The sequence below is a fragment of the Cladophialophora yegresii genome (assembly GCF_000585515.1).
Source record: "Cladophialophora yegresii CBS 114405 chromosome Unknown aczIN-supercont1.5, whole genome shotgun sequence".
Classification (NCBI taxonomy): Eukaryota; Fungi; Ascomycota; class Eurotiomycetes; order Chaetothyriales; family Herpotrichiellaceae; genus Cladophialophora; species Cladophialophora yegresii.
In genome coordinates this window covers 456,793-477,225 of record NW_006913049.1, presented here as the reverse complement: position 1 = coordinate 477,225, position 20,433 = coordinate 456,793, and the positions used below count along the sequence as shown (strand labels likewise).

At 55.1% G+C, this 20,433-nt stretch overlaps 7 protein-coding genes across 7 annotated transcripts; 3 read left to right on the top strand and 4 right to left on the bottom strand.

Annotated features, from left to right (window-relative positions):
• Positions 1-293: 293 nt before the first annotated feature.
• On the top strand, positions 294-2,053 carry A1O7_06903 (choline-sulfatase; the record flags this gene model as incomplete). The annotated part of the gene is made up of 2 exons (XM_007760903.1): positions 294-1,233; positions 1,284-2,053. The coding sequence occupies 2 exons, from the start codon at positions 294-296 to the stop codon at positions 2,051-2,053; spliced, it is 1,710 nt and encodes a 569-aa protein (XP_007759093.1).
• A 3,699-nt stretch (positions 2,054-5,752) lies between these two features.
• On the bottom strand, positions 5,753-8,213 carry A1O7_06902 (dolichyl-phosphate-mannose-protein mannosyltransferase; the record flags this gene model as incomplete). The annotated part of the gene is made up of 3 exons (XM_007760902.1): positions 5,753-6,210; positions 6,270-7,917; positions 7,968-8,213. 3 exons carry the CDS (start codon positions 8,211-8,213, stop codon positions 5,753-5,755), a joined length of 2,352 nt encoding a protein of 783 aa, XP_007759092.1.
• Positions 8,214-8,604: 391 nt separating this feature from the next.
• Positions 8,605-9,729, bottom strand: A1O7_06901 (uncharacterized protein; the record flags this gene model as incomplete). Its single annotated transcript, XM_007760901.1, has 1 exon — positions 8,605-9,729. The coding sequence occupies one exon, from the start codon at positions 9,727-9,729 to the stop codon at positions 8,605-8,607; it is 1,125 nt and encodes a 374-aa protein (XP_007759091.1).
• An 839-nt stretch (positions 9,730-10,568) lies between these two features.
• Positions 10,569-12,074, top strand: A1O7_06900 (uncharacterized protein; the record flags this gene model as incomplete). Its single annotated transcript, XM_007760900.1, has 1 exon — positions 10,569-12,074. The coding sequence occupies one exon, from the start codon at positions 10,569-10,571 to the stop codon at positions 12,072-12,074; it is 1,506 nt and encodes a 501-aa protein (XP_007759090.1).
• A 780-nt stretch (positions 12,075-12,854) lies between these two features.
• Positions 12,855-14,042, top strand: A1O7_06899 (uncharacterized protein; the record flags this gene model as incomplete). The annotated part of the gene is made up of 1 exon (XM_007760899.1): positions 12,855-14,042. One exon carries the CDS (start codon positions 12,855-12,857, stop codon positions 14,040-14,042), a length of 1,188 nt encoding a protein of 395 aa, XP_007759089.1.
• A 684-nt stretch (positions 14,043-14,726) lies between these two features.
• On the bottom strand, positions 14,727-17,052 carry A1O7_06898 (uncharacterized protein; the record flags this gene model as incomplete). Its single annotated transcript, XM_007760898.1, has 4 exons — positions 14,727-14,852; positions 14,972-15,160; positions 15,252-16,348; positions 16,416-17,052. The coding sequence occupies 4 exons, from the start codon at positions 17,050-17,052 to the stop codon at positions 14,727-14,729; spliced, it is 2,049 nt and encodes a 682-aa protein (XP_007759088.1).
• Positions 17,053-17,716: 664 nt separating this feature from the next.
• A1O7_06897 (uncharacterized protein) lies at positions 17,717-19,120 on the bottom strand (the record flags this gene model as incomplete). The annotated part of the gene is made up of 1 exon (XM_007760897.1): positions 17,717-19,120. The coding sequence occupies one exon, from the start codon at positions 19,118-19,120 to the stop codon at positions 17,717-17,719; it is 1,404 nt and encodes a 467-aa protein (XP_007759087.1).
• Positions 19,121-20,433: the final 1,313 nt, after the last annotated feature.

Sequence of the window (20,433 nt, the reverse complement as noted above, 5' to 3'; positions counted from 1 at the left end):
TCCTTCACTGGCTCAACTTCCTGCCCACTCCTTGATTCACTTGTCCTTTACTGTTTTCTTTCTGCCACCTCTGCATTCTTTTCCGAACCAGGCAGCGTCACATCTGAGCCCGCAAAGTCTCTCCACCACGTGCGCCCCCTAACTGTATATGTAACCCCCTTCCACCTCGCGGATTCCAGACTCCTCCCTCTCTTCTTCGATCGGACCACGACTTTGGCAGGCAGACTTTAGCTCTTCAGAAAGTGGAAACGCACACAACATAGACAGAATTCAGCTAATCAATTGCCACGGTCATGGGCTCCTTCAACCCCTTCCCACATTCTCCCCCAGTGTCGCCTCCTAATGGATATCAAGGCGCCGACGGGTTCTCGACCCCTCTGTTCCCTCCAAAGCCCAACATCTTGTTCATCATGGCGGACCAACTGGCGGCTCCTCTTTTGAAGATGCACAATCGCAAGTCTCAAATCAAAACGCCCAACCTGGATCAATTGGCAGAACGCTCAGTCGTTTTCGATTCGGCATATTGCAATTCACCGCTGTGCGCTCCATCCCGCATGTGTCTGATCAGTGGCCAGCTTCCCTCGAAGATTGGATCTTACGACAACGCTTGCTCCATTCCCTCTGACACGCCGACATACGCTCACTACCTGCGTGCCGCTGGCTACGAAACCACTCTGGCGGGCAAGATGCACTTTATCGGAGATCAACTGCACGGCTATGAGAACCGGCTGACCGCGGACATCTACCCGGGAGATTTCGGCTGGGCGGTGAACTGGGACGATCCCGGTCGACGACTCGAGTGGTACCACAACAGCAGCTCTATCTTGCAAGCCGGGCCCTGCGTTAGGACCAATCAACTGGACTACGACGAGGAAGTCTTGTATAAGTCCAAGCAATATCTCTATGACTATGCACGAGGACCAGCGGGGAAACGGCCGTTCGCCTTGACCGTCTCGTTCACGCATCCCCATGACCCCTATGCAATTGAGGACAAGTACTGGGACCTGTACGAAGGCGTTGATATCGACTTGCCTAACCTGCATATCAACGAAGAAGACCAGGATCCGCACAGCAGACGCCTCATGCAGGTCTGTGAAATCGAGGGCCATAACTTCACTGATGAGCAGATCAAGCGTGCTCGCCGAGCCTACTATGGTGCGGTCAGCTACGTGGACGACTGCATCGGGCAATTACTCGAGGTGCTGAAGAAATGTGGTCTGGACGACAACACCGGTGAGTCTCCTTTCCACGCTTCCATTGATACATTGACTGACACGTATCAGTTGTCATGTTCTCTGGCGATCATGGGGATATGCTGGGCGAGAGAGGTCTCTGGTACAAGATGTCCTACTTTGAGAATTCCGTCCGCGTACCGATGCTCATCAGCCACCCCAAGCAATTCCGGCCGCATCGCGTCTCTCAGAATGTATCTACCCTAGACCTGATGCCCACGCTGGTGGAGTTGATCGGATCCAAGCTTGTTCCTGGGCTGCCAATGGACGGGTTGTCTCTGTTGCCTCACCTCTACGGAGGAGACGGCGGACATGATACCGTCTTTGCCGAATATATGGGCGAGGGAACCGTGGCTCCTCTGATGATGATTCGTCGGGGCGAGTGGAAGTACATCACATGCCCAGTCGATCCCCCCCAGTTGTTCAACCTACAGAAGGATCCGCTTGAACGGGTGAATCTCGCCAGCAGTGAAGACCCCGAGGTCCTGGCTGTATTCAAGGTCTTCGAGCAAGAAGCGAACAAGAAATGGGACTTTAAGAAGATCACAGACGACGTTCTCACGTGTCAGCGTCGGCGTCGGTTCGTCTGGTCCGCCTTGACCCAAGGACGCTTCGAGAGCTGGGACTGGAATCCGATCGACGACGGCCGCGTCAAGTACATTCGTTCTCAAACCCCACTAGACGAACTCGAACGGAAGGCTCGGTATCCTACGCATACCAACATCCCTGCGAGGATCACGGTCAACGACAAGGCCGAAGTTGTTTGTCTCCAGCCGAAGAGACTGACCGAGATTGCCAGTGAACCAGTCCACTATCGCTAGCTGCAGCCTACGGCACCATCTATTGAGACGTTTTCATTTACCCTTGCGGCACTTCTGCATTCACCAGCCTTTGTTTTAAGGGTGCTGTATTCCTGAGCGCGGCGCTACGGAGTCAGCACTTGGCTCTACTTGGGATATATCTTTTCAAGGCATACTGGTTCGCTGCTTGTTTGGCGCAGTCGTCTTTCAAATTGATCTACGGAACGATGGGAGGCGTCTTAGCGGGGCGCGTACGGAGCACTATGGGTTACGGTATTAGGAAGAAACGCTTGGAGTAACCGTGACTGGCTGACATGCACTGGCTTGGCGCCCTGTGGCGATTTCATCTTGCTGGGACATCGGGCGTTCGTCACAATTGCTGCTCTCTGAGCCATGGCCAAGGTGGACTTCGCTTGCACGAGATTGATTTGACCTAGCTAAGTATACAGAAAAACCCAAAAACATCGAAAAGACACATGACCCGAGAGCGCTCTCATTGCGATGCCGTTTCCTAACTCTGCTCTGGCCCAATACGCTTGTCCAATGCACTTGCCCGCTTCTGCCGCTGTCTGTTTCGGTGTCCGTTCTTTCCCACTATCCATCCCACTCGATGCACGACCGTCTCTCCCAGTTGGGCCAGTCCTTTCCTTTACTTCTGACTTCTACTTTTACCCGGTGTTCCAGCCCTGGTGGGGAAGCCTGCGATGCAAGGCGGTGCCTTGCATGATTCGGAGCCTCTTGCATATCGTCTAACTCCATACGTCCGCAGTAGATGGTCACAGCACAGCAGGCGGCAGGGATCAGCCATGACAGGTAAGACAGCCATCTTTGACATCACGTCCAGTTGGACTGACTCTCCCAGGTCACAGTCCAGCCATCGTTGTTCCAACCTGACAACCGATGCGAAGTCTACGTACCTTCTGTTCGGCCCGAAGTCTGCGTTCCTTCTGTTCAGCTTGTGATGGAATCGAAGGGCTTCAGCAGCACTAGTGCACTCCATGGCAAAAGAAACATCACCTGACCAATCACTTATGAACACATTGATGGGGGTCAACATCCTCGAGCTCGGTTCCGTCTGGGTCTCTCGGTGTTTCCTGCCCCAGAACCTCATTGCAACGACCGCAATATGACGATGTCCACAACAAAGCGCGTCAACGCCACCGTTTGTGAAGGCGGCTTCCCCGCAGCCATGTGTGATCGTCTCCGAGAACTTGGATACGATACAGGAAGTCCTGGCGAGGGTTGGCGATTTGCGCCCGGCGTCATGGAGAGTCACATCTACCCTCAATCAGCATCCGTGGCGAACGATCAGGCCAGAGGTTCTTCGATGCGTCGAGCACACGACCGCTCGGCCCTAGTATGAACAAGGTTACAGAACACTGGCAAGCTAGTGAACCTGGTGCCAATGGACGATCCAATCAAGAGGCCCACATACGCTATCACGAATCAGGGCATAGAATCCATGTGGGTCTAGCACACGAGACTAACTGGAGAAGAACTGACGGATTTGCTAAAATAGCTCGGGTCGTTATCAGAATTGCCAGGGTGGTCTCGTCATTTTCGAGGAATGTTGTTCAGCCTGGCGCTTCGGGCTCGTCGGCTACGATGGCTGGGATCTTCCACCGCTGATCTGAGAGACGTTGCCCGCATCGGCACCACTCAGCAGCCAACAGGGACGACCAGAGCAACAGACTAGGTGCATCTGCACCGAAGCCAGAAATGCCGAAACAGGAGAGCCCGGCTGGACTGGTCGAGCATACCCACGGACTCAGAGCACCAGACATGCATGCAAACTCACGGTTTGCCTTGACCCAAAGGACGACCTCGGAGGCCAGACGCCAGAAGCCAGAGGCGGGAATGGTCATCTGATCATATCCTACCTCGACTCCCACCACTCCCGGCTCAGCTCTTGCTTGCACCTACCGGAACCCCCGTCTTTCCATCGATTCCTGTGGCCGCATTATGCAGTGACCAAATGAAACTTGGCTATCAGCAAACGAACATCAGCAGAGGCAAAACCTGCATGAGGCAGCTACAGATACTAACGACTCCTGCCTGACACCCAATCGTCAGGCGTTTTTCTGCCAGGTCGTATGAAGACGCTAGCGCTGTCGTCCAGCCTCCACGCTTCCGAGGGAATAAGAGATTCTGTCTGACCTTATCCGGCAAGGACTGTTAACAGATGGTAGTGTACACGTACAACCCTTACTGACTACCGTTGCGGCTGAAGCGGCCATGGACTTGGAGCTAGCTTTGTGGTGCGGCAGAAGTGCTATGCACACTGAAGATGTGATGTGGTCGATATAGACACGGCGACGAGAGCAGCACCACCGCGACTTTGGATACCTTCCGGCGTAGACAACGACCGAGGCTCAACGAGCGCGTTCTCGCAACCTGCAACAACGGCGGCGATCAAAGTGGCAACGCAGCACGAGACAAGGCCCAGGCCCAGACCTAGGCAACAAGGCTGGACTGGGCTTGCCACGTATTTCCAGTGCAGTGTTTCTTGACCTGTTCGGGCAAATGCACACCGACAGAGACAGCTGCCGATCGTAGTACTGGAGCAGAAAGACCCGTGAACGTGGACGGCCCGACTGCCCAAAGTTGAATAGAGAAGGTACGAGTACACCGACAGCCGGAGCGCGACCGAGCGCACAGAAGGCACGCTGACACTGTACGGTAAGAGGACGTCAGCATGACATGTAACGAACCTTCACATACTTCCCCGACATCCATGTCCCGTGCATGCTGTGTATGTACCACACGCCGACAGCCGGAACCCAAGCGCAAAGCATCAGCCGACTGCCATGTTTCCCAGTCAGGTGCGCACATCGATGGCTTTGCCGACTCCCGACTCCCGACCGGTATCACTCGTACTGCGTATTGTCTGTTGAGCCGCGGCTCGCTCCGTCTTTTCCGGTCCCAGTCTGCATTGCATGAGCGAGAGAGATCCTCGTCATACGAGGGTCCAAAGGTACGTAGGTGTAAAAGACGGAAGTACGGAGTAAGGGTCTGATACGAGGTAATACTCCGCACGAGAGACGGAAAAGTGCCCATGACCACGCCAAGCGATATGCCCGCTCAACATGCGGAAATACAAATACAGCATGAGTATGTACGAGTATTGTATGAATGTGCGTGCCTGGAAAGCACCAGATTAGGGATACTCTGGTTCACACCGACATGCTAGCAGGAGCATGATATACACGCAAGGAGATAGGTAGACAGGCAGATAGACAGCACGCAGGTTGGTATGATGCTACCGAGGTAGCTGGGGGTGAGTATGAGTTTCTGCTCAGATTTGGAATACAGTGCAGTGCAGTAGAGCACAGTACCACAGTACCTAACAGCGTGCAGTACACGGCCAAGTACACGCACACGCACGTATGGTATACGGGCCGGTTGCCTACTTTCCTTCCCTCCCGGATGCAGAGTCCGGACTGTAGAAAAGAGGTCGCAGCGTAGTGTTCAGATTCAGAAGGAGCACAAGTCCGCGTGGCGCTAGCATCGCATCAATCCTCCTGTACTCTTGGAGCAAGACCATCTGTTGCTTTGATCGTGTTCTTTTGCTCTTAGTGGCCATGACCTGCCCTGCCCTGGTGTGTTCTGCTTTGCTGTGCTCGCTCTGCTGTGCCAATTCTGTGATGCCACAACATGCTGCGCTAGCTACCTCTCCAATTGATTGAACCCAAATTTGCCTGCCTTGCTCATTTATGACATTCACTTTGCGAAATGCAAATCGTAACCCAGCCACTTGCGGGCGTTGACCTGCTCGGGCGTCAAGCCCGGCCAGCCATACGTCAATGGGAAGAAGAAATAGAACCCATACAGTACCACGCACAGGACGACACCCGTGGCAACCCACGTGCCCAGCATGCTCTGACCCCGGAGCCTCTCGCTGGCGGTCTGAAAGTGCTTCCGCGCCTTGTTGTTGTCATGTGGTTTTGCCAGTGGCTTACCAGTATCTTTCTTCGCGGTAGTTGGAACATCGTCGTCGAGGACCGGGTCGACGTTGAAGATGAATTCGACGAGCGCGCCCGTCACGAGACACGACGCCAGGTGGGCGGGCAGGTAGTGGTGCAGGAAGAGTTGGCGGCCCATGAGGTAGAAGGGGAAATAGTGTGCCGCCCAGCAGAGGAAGAAGAAGCCCGTCGAGTTGTACAGTCTTGACCGCGTGCCTGTATTCATATTCATGTTAATGTGCGATGGCCTGAAAAAGAGGCGCGGTGATACTTACGGCGATCAAGGGCATCGATCCCACGGCGGAGACTTAGTTGATCGGCGCCGAGGATGCCAGCGAAGACAGCTAGCAAAGCACTCGCAATCCAGTATCCGATCGGATTGCCGAGAAAGTAGATCTGCTGCTTCGTGCTGTCTTGGGTCCAGAAACTGACTCCCCGGAGCAGGAAGGGCCACTGGTACGGTTGGGTCGCGTATGGATGTGACGCGGTAAGGGCGTTGTTGTGGTAGAACATGGCACGCTGGAGTTCAATGTATTTGCGGTAGAAAGGCAGAGATTTCGTCTTCTTTGCCTCCTTGATCCGTCGCGGCGAGTCCTCCGGTAGAGACGGAATGTCATCCACGTACCAAATGTTGGTGGCCTGTTGGGCATTCTTGTTGCCGTTGATTTCGGCTTGTTTGAAGGCCCAATCCGGTAAGGGAGTGGTATGTGTCCACATGGCGACTTTGGTCGGGTAATGGATCAGTTTGAACTGGCCGGACATGGATCTGAATGGTGAGCCTTTCTTGCCTTGTTCCATCCGGATTTCAAATAGGGTGTCGTTGTGGCGCTCTCCAGCCGCGACGTCAAGTGGCACGGTGGTGAATTCTTGGTTCGTAGGATAGTAAGGCGATGCGACGTCGTGGGTGAGGAGGATGGTGTTTGTGACCACGTGGCGGAGTTTGACCACATCCCCGTTGAGCACAGGCTTGCCGGACCAAGTGGATGGATCAGGCGTGGGGACATTTGGCAAGATTTCCCAGTTGTTGTTTGTGTCATTGAAGGGGTAACCCGTGACTTGTTGACCTTGGCTGGAAATACGGCCATCATCATAGCGGAGGGGGTACCGATCTGGATGGCTGTGGAGGTACACTTTCGTGTCCTTGTGGCGAAGGGTGATATAGTCGTAGTATTGGATGTCGACCGAAGCTTGGTGCATCAGGTTGTCGCTGAGGGTCTCTTGAAATTCTGGCGTCATAAAGTCGTCGCCAGGGCCGGATCTGGTCAGGATGGCGAAGTGGACCTGAAACCAGAACAGGTAGAAGAAGAATGGAATGATGACGAGTCCCACAGCTCGTGCCACAAAGTGCTTGCCGAACGTGAATAGATCCAACGGGCCTCCCTTCCGGTTGATGTCTAGGAGGTCCCACAGATCGAGCAACACGGCACATCCAATGGTGAAGAAGGTAAATGCGCCGACGTATTTTGTGGAGATGACACAGCTCATACAGAAGCCGCACAACAGAAGCCATTTCCACCATTTCCTGCCAAATGCGTCGTGTCGTTGCTTGTAGAAGCGGACATAACAGTATATGCTGAGGGAGACGAAGAAGACAAGCGTGGCATCAAGGAGGATCAGGCGAGTCTGTCCGACGTGAGAGTTGTCGAAGAGGACCAGCCCTGCGGCCAGAACACAGGCAGGCAGAGAGTACCCTGACTCCCACATGATCAAATAGACTACCACGACCGTGAGAGCTCCGAGGAAGGCCGGGAGACCTCTGAATGCCAGGTATGGCACATTGTTCGCGATATACGACTCGCCAATGTTGTCAAACAGAAAGTGCCCATCGTAACCAACAAGCCATCCAACCAGGGCGAACAGGAGCTTTCCGAAGGGAGGGTGGACGTCGAAAAAGTAGGTACGTTGCAGGTAGTAAGATGCGAACTGAAGCGGTGGTCAGTCGAGTGTGAGCCTGTTATGCATTCCGACCATACCTTTCCAAAATGCACCTCGTCGAAGACGACCTCGTTGGGGTGGTTGATGCCAAAGAATCGAGTCGCAAAAGCCAGGACGGTGATTATACCCAGTGCTAGCTTGTAGTCCCATTCATTTGACACACTTCTGTTCAGGTCGTCGAGGGCTCTCTTCAGGGCCTCGTCATCTTCCTTGTCCCCATTCACCACAGGCCTGTTCTCCTTCTTCGGACCCCGCTGGCGCAGGGTCGAGTTGGGCGTCGACATCTTCGACGTCTCACAGAAACAAAGGGTTCGATCGCGGCGAGGGTGAAAGGGACAAGAAAAGATGAGATGAACGCAAGAAAGAAAAAAGGCTGATGAGAAACGAAGGCAAGGAGAAGGAAGGGACGGATGAAATTCAAGACCCTCACAGTGAATTGAGGCTGGATTGGAATCGTGTCCATAACTTTTTGGCCGAACGCGTCAGACTTGCCATTCACGCCATTGAAAGGAGGTGGCCCGTGCGTCACAGCCTCGGGAAGCCTCGTGGAAAGGGGCAACCACGTGACATCGTTACTGCCACAGATCAGATTCCGGTCCTAAGCGAGTTCACTTTCTCGGCTGTTTGTCCTATCTAAACAACATCCGCGACCCATCGAGCAAAGTACACACACAACTAGTCATCCAGATCCAAAAGACTTAACGTCTCCAGCTCCCGGCGCACTATACCCTCAAATTCATCCTTGGTGATGCCAGCACTGCGGGCTAATCGGTACATGCTCTTCATCGTCGTGCTGATGTGCTGCTTGATACCAATCTCGGACGCGCCAAAACGTTCTGCGTGTTCTTCTAGGCGAGCCACTGCATCTGAACCTCTCGACGATGGCGACGACGGTACGGGATGTGTCACCTCGACCAGTCTCTCGTCCACCTGGTCGGCGTCAGGCGCGTCAGACCCCTGATACGGCGGCGGATCTAGTTCTTTGGGAGGTTGAGAGTGCTGTGAAAGCATCTGCTGTAGAGCATGCCCGTTCAGCCGTGGTTCGGAGCTGTCTTCCAGTTGTTCGTCTGGGTCGTGGTTATCCATCGCTGGCTGGACTGTGCCATACCGTGCGTAGTAATCCTCCTCGGAAGGTCCACCTAGCTGGGGCTGAACCGACTCCTTTCGAGCAGGTGTCCTGCCGGGCGTGTGATCGTACATTGCCCAATAATCATCTTCATCATTGGCAGGGACCGATAGATTTCTCTGATTCCGCCCAATCGCTGCCTCGTCTGCTTCGCGCAAAGCTTCATTCACCAATCGCTCGTTGGAGCTCTCGTTTGCTTCTGCAACCGAATCCGACCATGAGGGGTCTTTCCGGAGATCCTCATCGTATGGAAGGAGTTCTGCTAGCTTCCACGCACTTCCCTCCTCTTCGCCGCTGCACCATAAATATATTGCCGTAAACGGCCAGTCGATCAATGCTATTTGGGCTCTTAAAGTTTCCTCGTCAAATCGTTTGTACTTGAGCTGATGTGTATCGCCCACCTCAATCTCGCCCGAGACTGGATGGGGCTCAAACACGGCCTCTTCGATCCTGTCCTTCAGCCGTTCGCCTTTGGTTGCATCCCAGCATAAAAGTGAGGCCCAACTCTCACGAGAAGCGCCGGATGTGTGTATTTGCAGGCGTTGTCTGAGGATAGGCGACAGGAGGGGTAGCATTGCCGGCGGAGGTCTGGGAGAAGCGAACGAGGCAGGTAGACACGCGAGGAGTGGAGGAAGCAAAGAGACTGGATCAGGTGCTGGCACGAGCTCGACCATGTTGCCTGTAGAGCTCAGCTTATTGCGGATGTGGGCGTGTGTGTGTGTATGTGAAGGAGAAGTGTATTGCTGTAACAGTCAGTGTTGGACCACGGAAGGAAACCAGAGCATGTGAGAAGTAGTTGAAACTGTGCAGGCAGGATCTACGATTTCGGAAAGCATCGATCGCACGGTCAGCCGGGTCCCCGACGGGTCACGGTAAGCATCCAGGGCTCTCACACGGACAGAGTTGTTCTGTTTGGTTCTCGAACGGAAACTGAGGCTGAGCTCAGGGCTGGTTGAAAGGTTGCACTTCTCGTTTCCATTCGCCCGGCCGAGATCGCGTGGACGTCGGATCGGCCGACGTCACGCGGCGATAGATAATTGGCCGGACGTGATCAGGCTGAAACCCACTCGCGGTAAGGCTGTGCGGTCATCTCCACAACGTGCTTGACATGTGAAGTCGAGGGGCTGTACCAATTCGCCCAGAGCCTTGATCTTGGTCTACCCCAGTAGGTTACCACCACGGCACCACGGCAGTTTTCCAGCATGATGTCTACCTGGCTGGTCTATCTGTCAAGATACACTCATTCCACTGATCGCTCGGCGATGACTGAGTTGTTACTCTTACAGTGGTCCTGCCGGCATCTCTCCCGTGGTACGGTGTAATCGGCCAGGTCGCATTCCCCGCATTATCTCCGACTTTGACATGGACTCCATCTCGATTCTTGGCTTGGTCGCCACCAAACATCTCGTGAACCTAGTGTTGTAAGGGTATGCTAATCTGGGTCACAGGATAGCTATCAACCTTGGCGGCTGACCAGCGCGCCACCTTCGCCTTAGCAGTCTTATTCCAGCTGATGGCGTCCCCACGACCGAAGAATGACATCTACCATGACCAACCCCAGACGCCCGATGCTGCTTCCAGCACGGAACACTCGTATGCCGACTCGGATACAGAGCTACCTGTCGAGATCACCCAGGAGACACCCCAGGATGGCCCAAGTCGAGCACAAGCAGAAGCACGCCTTCGCTTCAAGGTCGACCTCCGTCTATGCAGTATAGCGGGGATACTATGCTCGCTGAATCTGCTAGACAGTGGGATCATCTCTTCAGGAGCAGTCACGAGCATGCTGTCAGATCTCAAACTCACAGGAGATCGGTATTCTGTATCCATATTCATCTTCACCGTGGCATCAGTGTGCTGCCAGCTTCCGGCGACCCTTCTGCTTCGATTCGTTGGGCCGCGGATGTTCTTCTCAGCAACCACTTGTGTGTTCGGGATCATCACCATGTGCACAGCAGCGATTACGAGCTGGCAACAGATGATAGCATTGAGAGTCCTTCTGGGCATTTCCATGTCCGGGATCTACCCCGGGCTCACCTATCTCATTTCAACGTGGTACACGCGGCATGAACAACAACTCCGGTTCGCACTGCTGCAGTCCGGCGAGATTATCGTCCTCGCCACCGGTTCTATTGTCAACTTTGGCCTCAACCACCTCGATCACCGCCACGGTCTCCGTGGCTGGCAGTGGATGTACCTTGTCCAAGGCGCCGTGACCGTCTTCCTCGGCCTGATCACCTATTTCTGGATGGTCGACTTCCCTGACCGCGCTGAACACTCATTCCACTTCCTCAACTCGGACGAAAAGGCTCTCGCGCTGTCCCGCATCAACGATGATCGCCAGGACGGCGCGAAACCCGAACCATTCCGCCTGTCCGCAATATTGATCCACTTCCTCGACCCGAAACTCTACGCCTTCTGCATCCTCTTCTTCCTGCTCAACCTGGTGTCGACCGCCCTGTCGTACTTTCTCCCCATCATCCTACAATCCGGTATGGGTTTCTCCTCTAACAAAGCAATCCTGCTCTCATCCCCTCCCTACTACTACTCCGTCATTCCTGTGTTGTTGTCGTCATATATCGGCGATAAATACTGCGTTCGCGCTCCCATCATCTCCTTCAACGCCATGTGCTTGATCGTCGGATTCTGCATGCTCGGTTTCCCCACTCAAGTCACGGTGCGATATATCGGCACGTTTCTCGCCACCGGGGCATACATCTCCAATTGGGCTGCCCTCAGCGCTTACCAGGCAAATAACATCGTCGGACAGTGGAAGCGCGCGACCGTCGCCGCCGCCATTTCCGCCTGTAACGGACTCGGTGGCATTGCGGGGAGTTACATCGTCCGGCAGAGGGAGGCACCGCGGTATCTGACAGCTATCTGGGTCAGTATTGGGAGCCATTTGTTGATGATAGTGGTGGTGTGTGCGTGTACGGTATGGTTCTGGTACGCCAACCGGAGAGCAAGAGCCAAGGGGCGGTTGATTGAGGGTGTTGCAGACTTTCAGTATACCTACTAGACGGTGGATTCTGGAAGGATACCTACCAACAGTGGATGATTGACACATTAGACAATAGAAAGCCAAATACAGAGTCAATTCAATCAGCCCGTCATTTCAGCGACGGTTTGATGATGTCGCGGCGAGAAACGGCCCGGCAATATCTCGTCAGTTCGCGCGAAAGTTGTCGTCCTCGGAAAAGACAACCTAGCCCTCTTCTTCTCAACACGCTCAGATTGCCTAGTCATCCCCGTCTCGTCTTACTCCAGATTGATGAAGTATGCGAACGGGCCGGAACAATGAAAACTTGCAGGTGAGATGACGATGAGGGCCATCTCGCCCGTATCAGCATGGATAAGGGCTACCTCAGACGACCGATTTCATGTTCAGTTTAAAGTTCGACTCGAGAATAGAGCACAGCGAGGTAACAGGCGGGTCGAGCGACATATGATCACGATAACATGTTCAGCGTGTTTGCCAGCAGGACTGCGCGTAAGCCATATTATCTACTCAGCGCAAGGGAAGATAATGCAGACACCCATCCTCCGTACCATCGAGTGTGTCTAGGCTCCAATGCAGCCCTCGTATTCGATACGACATGTCCACTAAACCCGATTGGGCCACAAAATCAACACCGCATCTCACGTCCATCAGGTACGCATCAGTAACGCGTGAGGGAAAAGAACATACCTTTTACCACAGTGCACGGGGCGCGTGTACCTGCAATTACCAATCCCCTCTCAGCACCATCTTCGCACCGCGACCCTCCACCAGAATCTGACCTTCGACAACCCAACCACCATGGGCGCCTCGAAGCCCGCCTCCCGAACCGCGAAGAATGGCCGTACACAATCCCAAGGACAGTCACAGACCTACGCCCACGCGCGCGCCAACGTGCACGCTCGCCCGACCCTCGAACCACGCATTAAGCACATCCCGCAAGCGACGATCCGCAAGAAATGGAAACCTCTCCCGCAGTCCTCTCAGGACAAGATCCACTCGATCCTCTTGAACTTGCGAACCAAGCGCGCAGGCTCCGGCGGAGGACCGAACGCGCGGATCCCGCGGGTCAGCAAACCGAGCGCAAGAAAGTCAACTAGAACTGGCGCACCGCGGGCGGCCTCCGAGAGTAAGACAGCAATAGCAGAGGCCGAGTACGCGACGGTCGTGGAGGACATGGCTTCGAGGCATGTTCCCAACTCGCCGTCACTCATCCCTCGAACTTTTCCTTCGCGGATTCCATGGCGCCGTTCGCGATCTCCCCGATCACCACTAACGTTTGTACCCCACAGACTTCTCTCGCGGCTCCCGCGCATGCCCTTCCCGCCCACCTCATCCTCTAGCAACCGCAACGGCAACAGCAACAGCAACAGCCACGCCGCAGACGACTTCGACCTCTCCGGCACCCTCGCGCGGATCTCGACCCTGCAGGCGCAATTGACGGGGAATATGCAGTCCGCGCGCCTTCTGAGCAGGCAGATCAATCGGGAAAACGCAGCGCTCAAGCTCGACAAGAAGGAGCTGAAGACGCTGGAGGACGGGCTTCGCGGGAGTAGAGAGCTGAGGAGGCGGAAGGAACGGGGGTTGCATCCTTTGGCGCTGGCGAGATCCCACCAGGACGGGCACAAGGATGAGGAGATGGCGCGAGAAAACGCTGCGATCTTGGGGATCAAGATTGCCGCCGGCACTTTGGACGTCGGATCTTTGTGTTTGACAACCGCGCCCACCGCGACGACAGACTCCACACAATCCACAGAATCGACAGATTCGGCACTCGGCGCGCCGCCGACAGCGGACCCCGTCGATCGGGAAATGAATACCCTGCTGGGACAACTGCGAAATCATTTGCAGAGTATGAGGGATAACACGGCATCGATGCTGCCCGTGGTGGATGCCGTCGAGGAGGCGAAAGTCGCGTTGGAGAAGTTTGCGGCTAGGAACCTGGACGAGGCGGCTTTAGGGCAGTTATATGGCGGTGCTGTTGTATGAGAGGTCTCCGACAGTTATATTGCGGTGCTGTTGATTGAGAGGCAATGCGACAGTTATATGGCGGTGCTGTTGGATTGAGAAGAGAGAGATGACCTCTCGTTACTGGAACTGGAACGCTGATGAATTGGATATCAGTGATGAGCGAGTATATCATGAATATATATATGACTGCATGACCACAGGAGAGGACAGAAGATACTCCCGGTTCCTTCATTTCGTGCGCTGGGAAGAATGCTACTGAACACATACATTGTCACGCCGCGTATCATTTCGTGAATACCTAGGAACAATGCTTCTTATGGCACATACATTATCTCGTCTCGTCGGGTATCGTCATATTGTCCGGACCAGTACCGTATGATGAATGAATGAATGACCGCCCCTTCCCTTGCTTAGGTATGGGCAAACCACGCACAGCCAGAAGCACAGGCACATCCACATCCACATCCACATCCACATTGATACTGACATTGACATGGGCGCATCATTATTATGACCCTGACACTGAACGCCGAGCCGAGTATATAGCAGACGGACCAGAGGAATACTCCCTGCCCAGACAATATCCGCCGTCTGACATCCGACATCAAAGCGTCCGAAGCACAAATGGGCAGATACCTCACGTCCGGCAGCACCACCACGGCACAGGCACAGACATCTTACTGTAGGCAGAAGCTCTTGAGGCTAGAACGACCGTATACCCATACCCAACCCGGGCCCCAACACCGTGGCATCCAAAACGTGGGACTTGTGATGATGGCCCGGCGCGAACCGGCGCATGGCGAACCAGAAGAAAATCACCATGATCATCTACAACGCCATGGTGTTAGCAAAGCGGTGGTCTCTCCAAGAGTTGCAGGAAATCAGAGAAAAGCATGCCCCCGGCACGTGCCAGGGCACATCTCATGTCTCCAACATATAGTACATACCAACGGCACGGCAGCCACGAAATACCACTTCAAACTTGGATAGTGTTGAAGAGCGTCGACGTTCATCCCGAACGCGCCGACCAGGAACGTCAGTGGGAGGAAGATGAATGTGATCCAGCTGAGGCGCCAGAGGCTGGCGTTGAGTTCGAGGGACTGTCGCGAGTCGCGGATCGTTACGGATTTGTAGAGCTGGAGGCGGAGGGGGCCAAGTTAGTATGATCTCGGAAAAAAGATAGGAAGACGCCTGCTAGGGATCAGTGCAATACAGCACCACACATACCAGATCGATCATATGCTCCAACGGCTGGAGATAGTCCGTGACAATGTTCTCGGCGAGGACCTCGAAATCGTCCAGTAGGGGCGTTAGCCATTTTGCCGTGTTCGTCCCGGCTGAGGCGGCGGTGCCAGTACGAATGGGGATGCCGATGCCGATGCCAATGCCCGTACCGATGGCATTGTCGTTGTCATGCGCATGTGTATGCCCATGCTCACCTTCCGAGAAGATGGCGAAGTCATCCTGCACAGCTTCAACAACCTTCGAGTGCCGGTTCACCAGTTTCAACATGTTGTGCAGGCGCTGGGACATGGCCCACACGTCGGGCGCGCAGGACGAATCCGACGGGTGTGCGTAGATGTGGTCTTCCAACAGAGCGTGGGGCTCGTGGATCAGCGCGATCTGGTCGCGCCACAGCTGGTACAGGCCGTCAAAGACATGGGACAGGACAGCCTGAAGTGTTGGAATCGACGTGGCATTCTGGGGCAATGCGCGCTCGCGCTCGGGGTTCAGCCCCAGCAGGACGTTTCCGCTGACAATCTCCCCGGCCTCGCCGGACGAGTACTCACAAATAATGACCGTGTCGCGCCTCGCCATGTCGGGCAGGTGGCGGGATCCAGAGTTGAAGCGAGTCACGCGCGGGCCTGGCAGGGCTCCGGAGAAGACTCGCTGCATGTAGACGGCAATCCGCTGACGGTAGAGCGAGGCATTGCCGACGCGGATCTGGTTGCGGTTGTGGCTCTGGTTCTGGTTGTGCGCAGGCGACGGCCCAACGACGAGGGATCCAAAATCCAGCCCAAAGGCCGTGCATATGACGCCTCGGGCCATGTCGAAGGCGGGGCGCCACCGGATAGCCTTGTGCGAGGCCCTTCGCAGGTCGCGGTCGTCTTGCATCCAGTCGCGGAAGCTGCGTTCCTCGGTTTCGGCGCTAGAGCCCGAGATCCCATACGCGCCGCTCAGGTAGTTGATGGCTTCCTCGTTGTTGCAGACGTAGACCAGCCGGAGGAGAGAGTGCTGCTTGCCGTCCTCTTCCAGGTACTTTCTTAACTTGGCCACAGTTTCGCATTGCTTCGGCGGTCCACAGAGCAGCACCTCTCGCTCGTCTGCAGTTTACACAGTATGTGATTAGCATGGTTCAACTAGATTCCTGGCGTGGCAAAGACTCCTCACCAACATCATACTCCAGCACATACATGGCCTTGCGCTTGTACACGAGGGCCGCATTCTGCGAAAGAATCGCAGTAGCATACGTGGTCGCAAAGCCGGCGGCATATTCCAGCCCAGTGAAAGCGCCGGGTCTGATGGTAGAATTGATGCCCACCCATCTTCTGAGGCGATCGAACGGGCGCTTTGCCCGGACTCGCGCGTTCGAGGCCGAGCGCGTGATGCGTAGATGAGCCTCTTCCGCATTGATGTCGGTGTTTGCGCGGCGAATAATGGCTCCACGCTGTTCGATATCGAGTTGCTGCGCTTCATTGGGCTCGGCAAACGGATTCTTGAAGTCTAGCGATTCCAGCTCCGTCCCATCTTCCGCGCTGCTGGAAAACCCCCTGACGCGCTTCCCCGGGTGTACTTCCAGAGGACACGGGAAGGAGTCAGCCTGGGTGAATGTGGTCGACTGTGGCTTGGAGAAAACATCCTTGAGAAAAGACTTGGACACCTCGTCTTCCTTGGCGAGCGGCGGCCGAAGCGACCGGCCTTCTTCAATGGCGATCGAGAGCCGCGCCTGTCTCTGGTGTCTGTCCGTCGAGTATTTTCTTTGCTTGGGCGATCGCACTGATAGCAGCGAGTCCCTTCGCGACGCCATGAGCGATCTCAGCCCGTGCGCATTGATGTTAACAAAGACATAGTGGCGGCCTCTTCCTCATGAATGAGGCTGGCTGGGAACGGGCCAGAACACGAGTCGACGCCGATCCCTGTCACCTGCTGTCGCCGAGGCCGCCACGCAGCTGCTGATTCGATACAGAACGCCACGATCATGCAGGCGGCAGGAGAGGTTGTGCAGGTCGATTTTGTTGTTAGGGAAAGAGGATGGTAGAGGTGAGGGAAAGAAAATGGTAAATGTGAAGGAAAGAGGAACTCAGGTAAGAACGAAGTCGAGTAGCAGGAGGCGTAGCGAAGGTAAGAATCGTTGGCGTCGATTCGAGCGGAGCGGAAGGCTCCGTGGACGGTCTTTAGCGGAGCACAAACAAGTGCTTGAGTACGGAGTACGGAGTCTTATCTTGGGCTGTAGATTATTTCCAACCGAACAATGTTTCCAGGGGTACATGCAGTCCAAAAGCGCTCTTTTGTGACAGGTTCCCCAGGCGTCACGCCAACCGGACAGCGACAAGGTGTCCCAGGGTATCAATCTCTCCAAGAAGCCTCCCCAGTTCGCCCAGGTCAGTGGAGTGAGTTCGAGCAAATCTCGCTCTTCCTCCCAACATTACTGTAACCGTTGCGCCTGAGACAGAAACCGTGACGTGGAGAGCCTAACCGCTCCCATACGCCTTCCTAGGAAAGTCCTCCCAGATATGCTTCATCTCCCTAACATCTAAACCCTCGCCATTCACCCATTCGCCCACGAACTCCACGTCCTCGCCATACATCAACCCATTGAAGTGGCCTCTTATCCACCCTTCGCCATCAAACTCGATCGCTCCATCACACCCGCGCCCGAACTTCATGAACCCATCGTCTTGATCTTCTGATCTCCATCCGAAGGAGACTGCATGGTCACTCGAAATGCCCGACATGTCACCCACGCAAAGGACTCCCTCCTTGGACCCGATCTGGAATCGGCCCCAGAGCTGGCGTGAGCGGTCATCAACTTGGAGCGTGAGACTAAAGGGCTGGAACGGAGCTCGCGGGAAGAAGTAGGTCCCTGAGATGGGGAAGTCGTCCTCCGGCCCTGGGGATTCTCGTTGCTGGTGGAAGTCGATGGGCTCGTAAGCGGGTGGTGCATCGTCCATGTCGACATCATGCTGGAAAGAAAACGGCGTGTGATCGTACGTGTGTGAAGAGGTTGGTGCGCCGCGGTCGCTGTTACTACGACGAAATGGGTCGTCTTTACCTCGTCGGGCGGTCTGCTTGGCTCGTGGTTTCTCAGGAGAGGAGCTTGGAACTAGACGATCCGACACGCTGTGGGCTGAATGACCACCTCGTCTTGCGGTCCGTTTGATCGCCTGGGACTGCGAACGGGACGCATCTGCGGCAATTCCCGCCCCTGTGGCAAGTCTAGGATTCGCGTCACTCGCCTTCGCATCCTTCGTCTTTGGCGTTGCTGCCGTCGACGCCGTCGCAGGTTTGGGTTTCGAATCACTCGCCTTCGCGCCCTTCGGTTTCGAGGCGGCTGCCTTCGACGCCGTCGATCGCTTTTTCGCAGCCTCCATATCCTCGCGATCAATCGTGACCTTGGTCCCGCCAACCTCCAGCGCCACTGTCGTCTTGGACTTGCTCGTGCCGGTACTCGCGGTCGTGCTCTTCTTCGCCGCCTTGCCCTCCGCCACCTTCATCTCGCCCTTGATCGCACCGCCAGCGCCAGACTTGGTCCGTCTCAACGCACTAGCATACTCCCTCTTCATCTCCCCCTCCAACGCGACAATGTCCTTGGGCACCCCCAACGTCTTCGAAGCAAGCGCATTAGTCAGCCTCACCTTCGCGGTATTCTTGTCCCGGGACCGCGGGAGGCCATAGTGGATGAGTTGCGCCTCATACCAGTGCGCGACTTGGTCCTTGGGCGGCGCGGACGCAGACCCGCCCTTTTTGGGCAGAAGCAGTTCCTTCAAGTCCTGGACCGCGGCGCGGGGGTGGCGTTTGTTGAGGCCCAGGTCGACGAAGAGCGTGTCGCGGTAGAGGAAGTCGCCGTTTCGAACTTCGGGGCTGGTGGTGGCCATGCCGGCGTTATGGTGGTAGCATGCTATATGCGTGTGCGCGATGCGGTGGGAAAGAAGGATGGGTCTATTCTAGATTTACAGAGTATCGGGTCACAGCTACAGAGTACTGTGTAGCTTTTCGGAAGCTCGCACCGCTCGATCGCTTGTGGTTGAACTACTGCTCGCCCGTTGCCTGAGCAGCGCGTTAATTAGTGAGGGGTCGAGTCGAGGAAGTCGGAAGGAGAAATAATTAATCCGACCCGAACTCGTGTCGCGCTCTTGGGACAGGCGTGGATGGACCAACTAACAGGATCTTCTCCTGGTACTCCGTACTTCGGACTGTATATCCAGACGGCGATTACTCATGTTCACGAGGATAACTTTCCGCTGACAGCTTTGGCGGCCGCACACTCGATCGCAAAACCGGACACACCTCGCAATCCGATCCCGGCCCCCAATCACTCAACTCCATATAATGCGGCGCCTCGAGCACAACCCTCTCTCGACCCTGTGGCTCCTAGTAAACGCCCGCCGAAAGTCCTCGAAATTCTCCCGGTGTGTGCGCGAGTCGAGCTGCAAGATCACTTTCGGACTGGGCTTGTAACTTGCGTGCTGCTCTGTTCCATCATCGCTCTTGTGCGTCCACGGCTTGAAGGTCAGTGTACCTTAAGGCGATTTGCTTCGAGAAACGCAGCCGTCCTGTAGAGTACCTGTCCAGGTGCACCAGATCTTTGTCCAACGCGCAAAAATGTTGGTAACAGGGAGCGGCACAGTCTCGTCACGCTTTCTGATCGTTTCGCCGCTATACAGATATCGCGAGTATGTTGTCGTACTGATAAGTAGGCAGTATACGCTCGACTTGTAATCTCGCTCACTCTGGGTGGAGAAAGTATCTTGTCGCGAATGACCCAGCGAGCAAGCTGTACATAGAGCAGCAGACATTGCTCGGGCATGTCGACCAATTCTGTTGTTTCATCCCAAGCTGATAATATAGACCACCTAGAACATAGCGTGAGACAAGCTAGTTCTACACGGAATAAATCAAGCGGGACCAGACTTTGAAAGATTTTGATTCGTTTCAGCAGGGTAAGCCCGCTGACGCCGCATGTACTCCGCTTCGAAGCCTTGGAAGGCTTTGTCTTCCTCCCTGTTTCTCGAACGATCCTTTATGCAAAGGAGATGTTGTCGGGATGTCCGCCAACCCCATCGTACGACACCTCCACTCGAGTTGAAGAACGCCAAAAACTTGCACCAAGCAGCGGTAAATCTCGACTATTAGCGCTGAACATGTGTTCGCAAATTGTCACGGTACGATGGGACTGATGGCCGACATC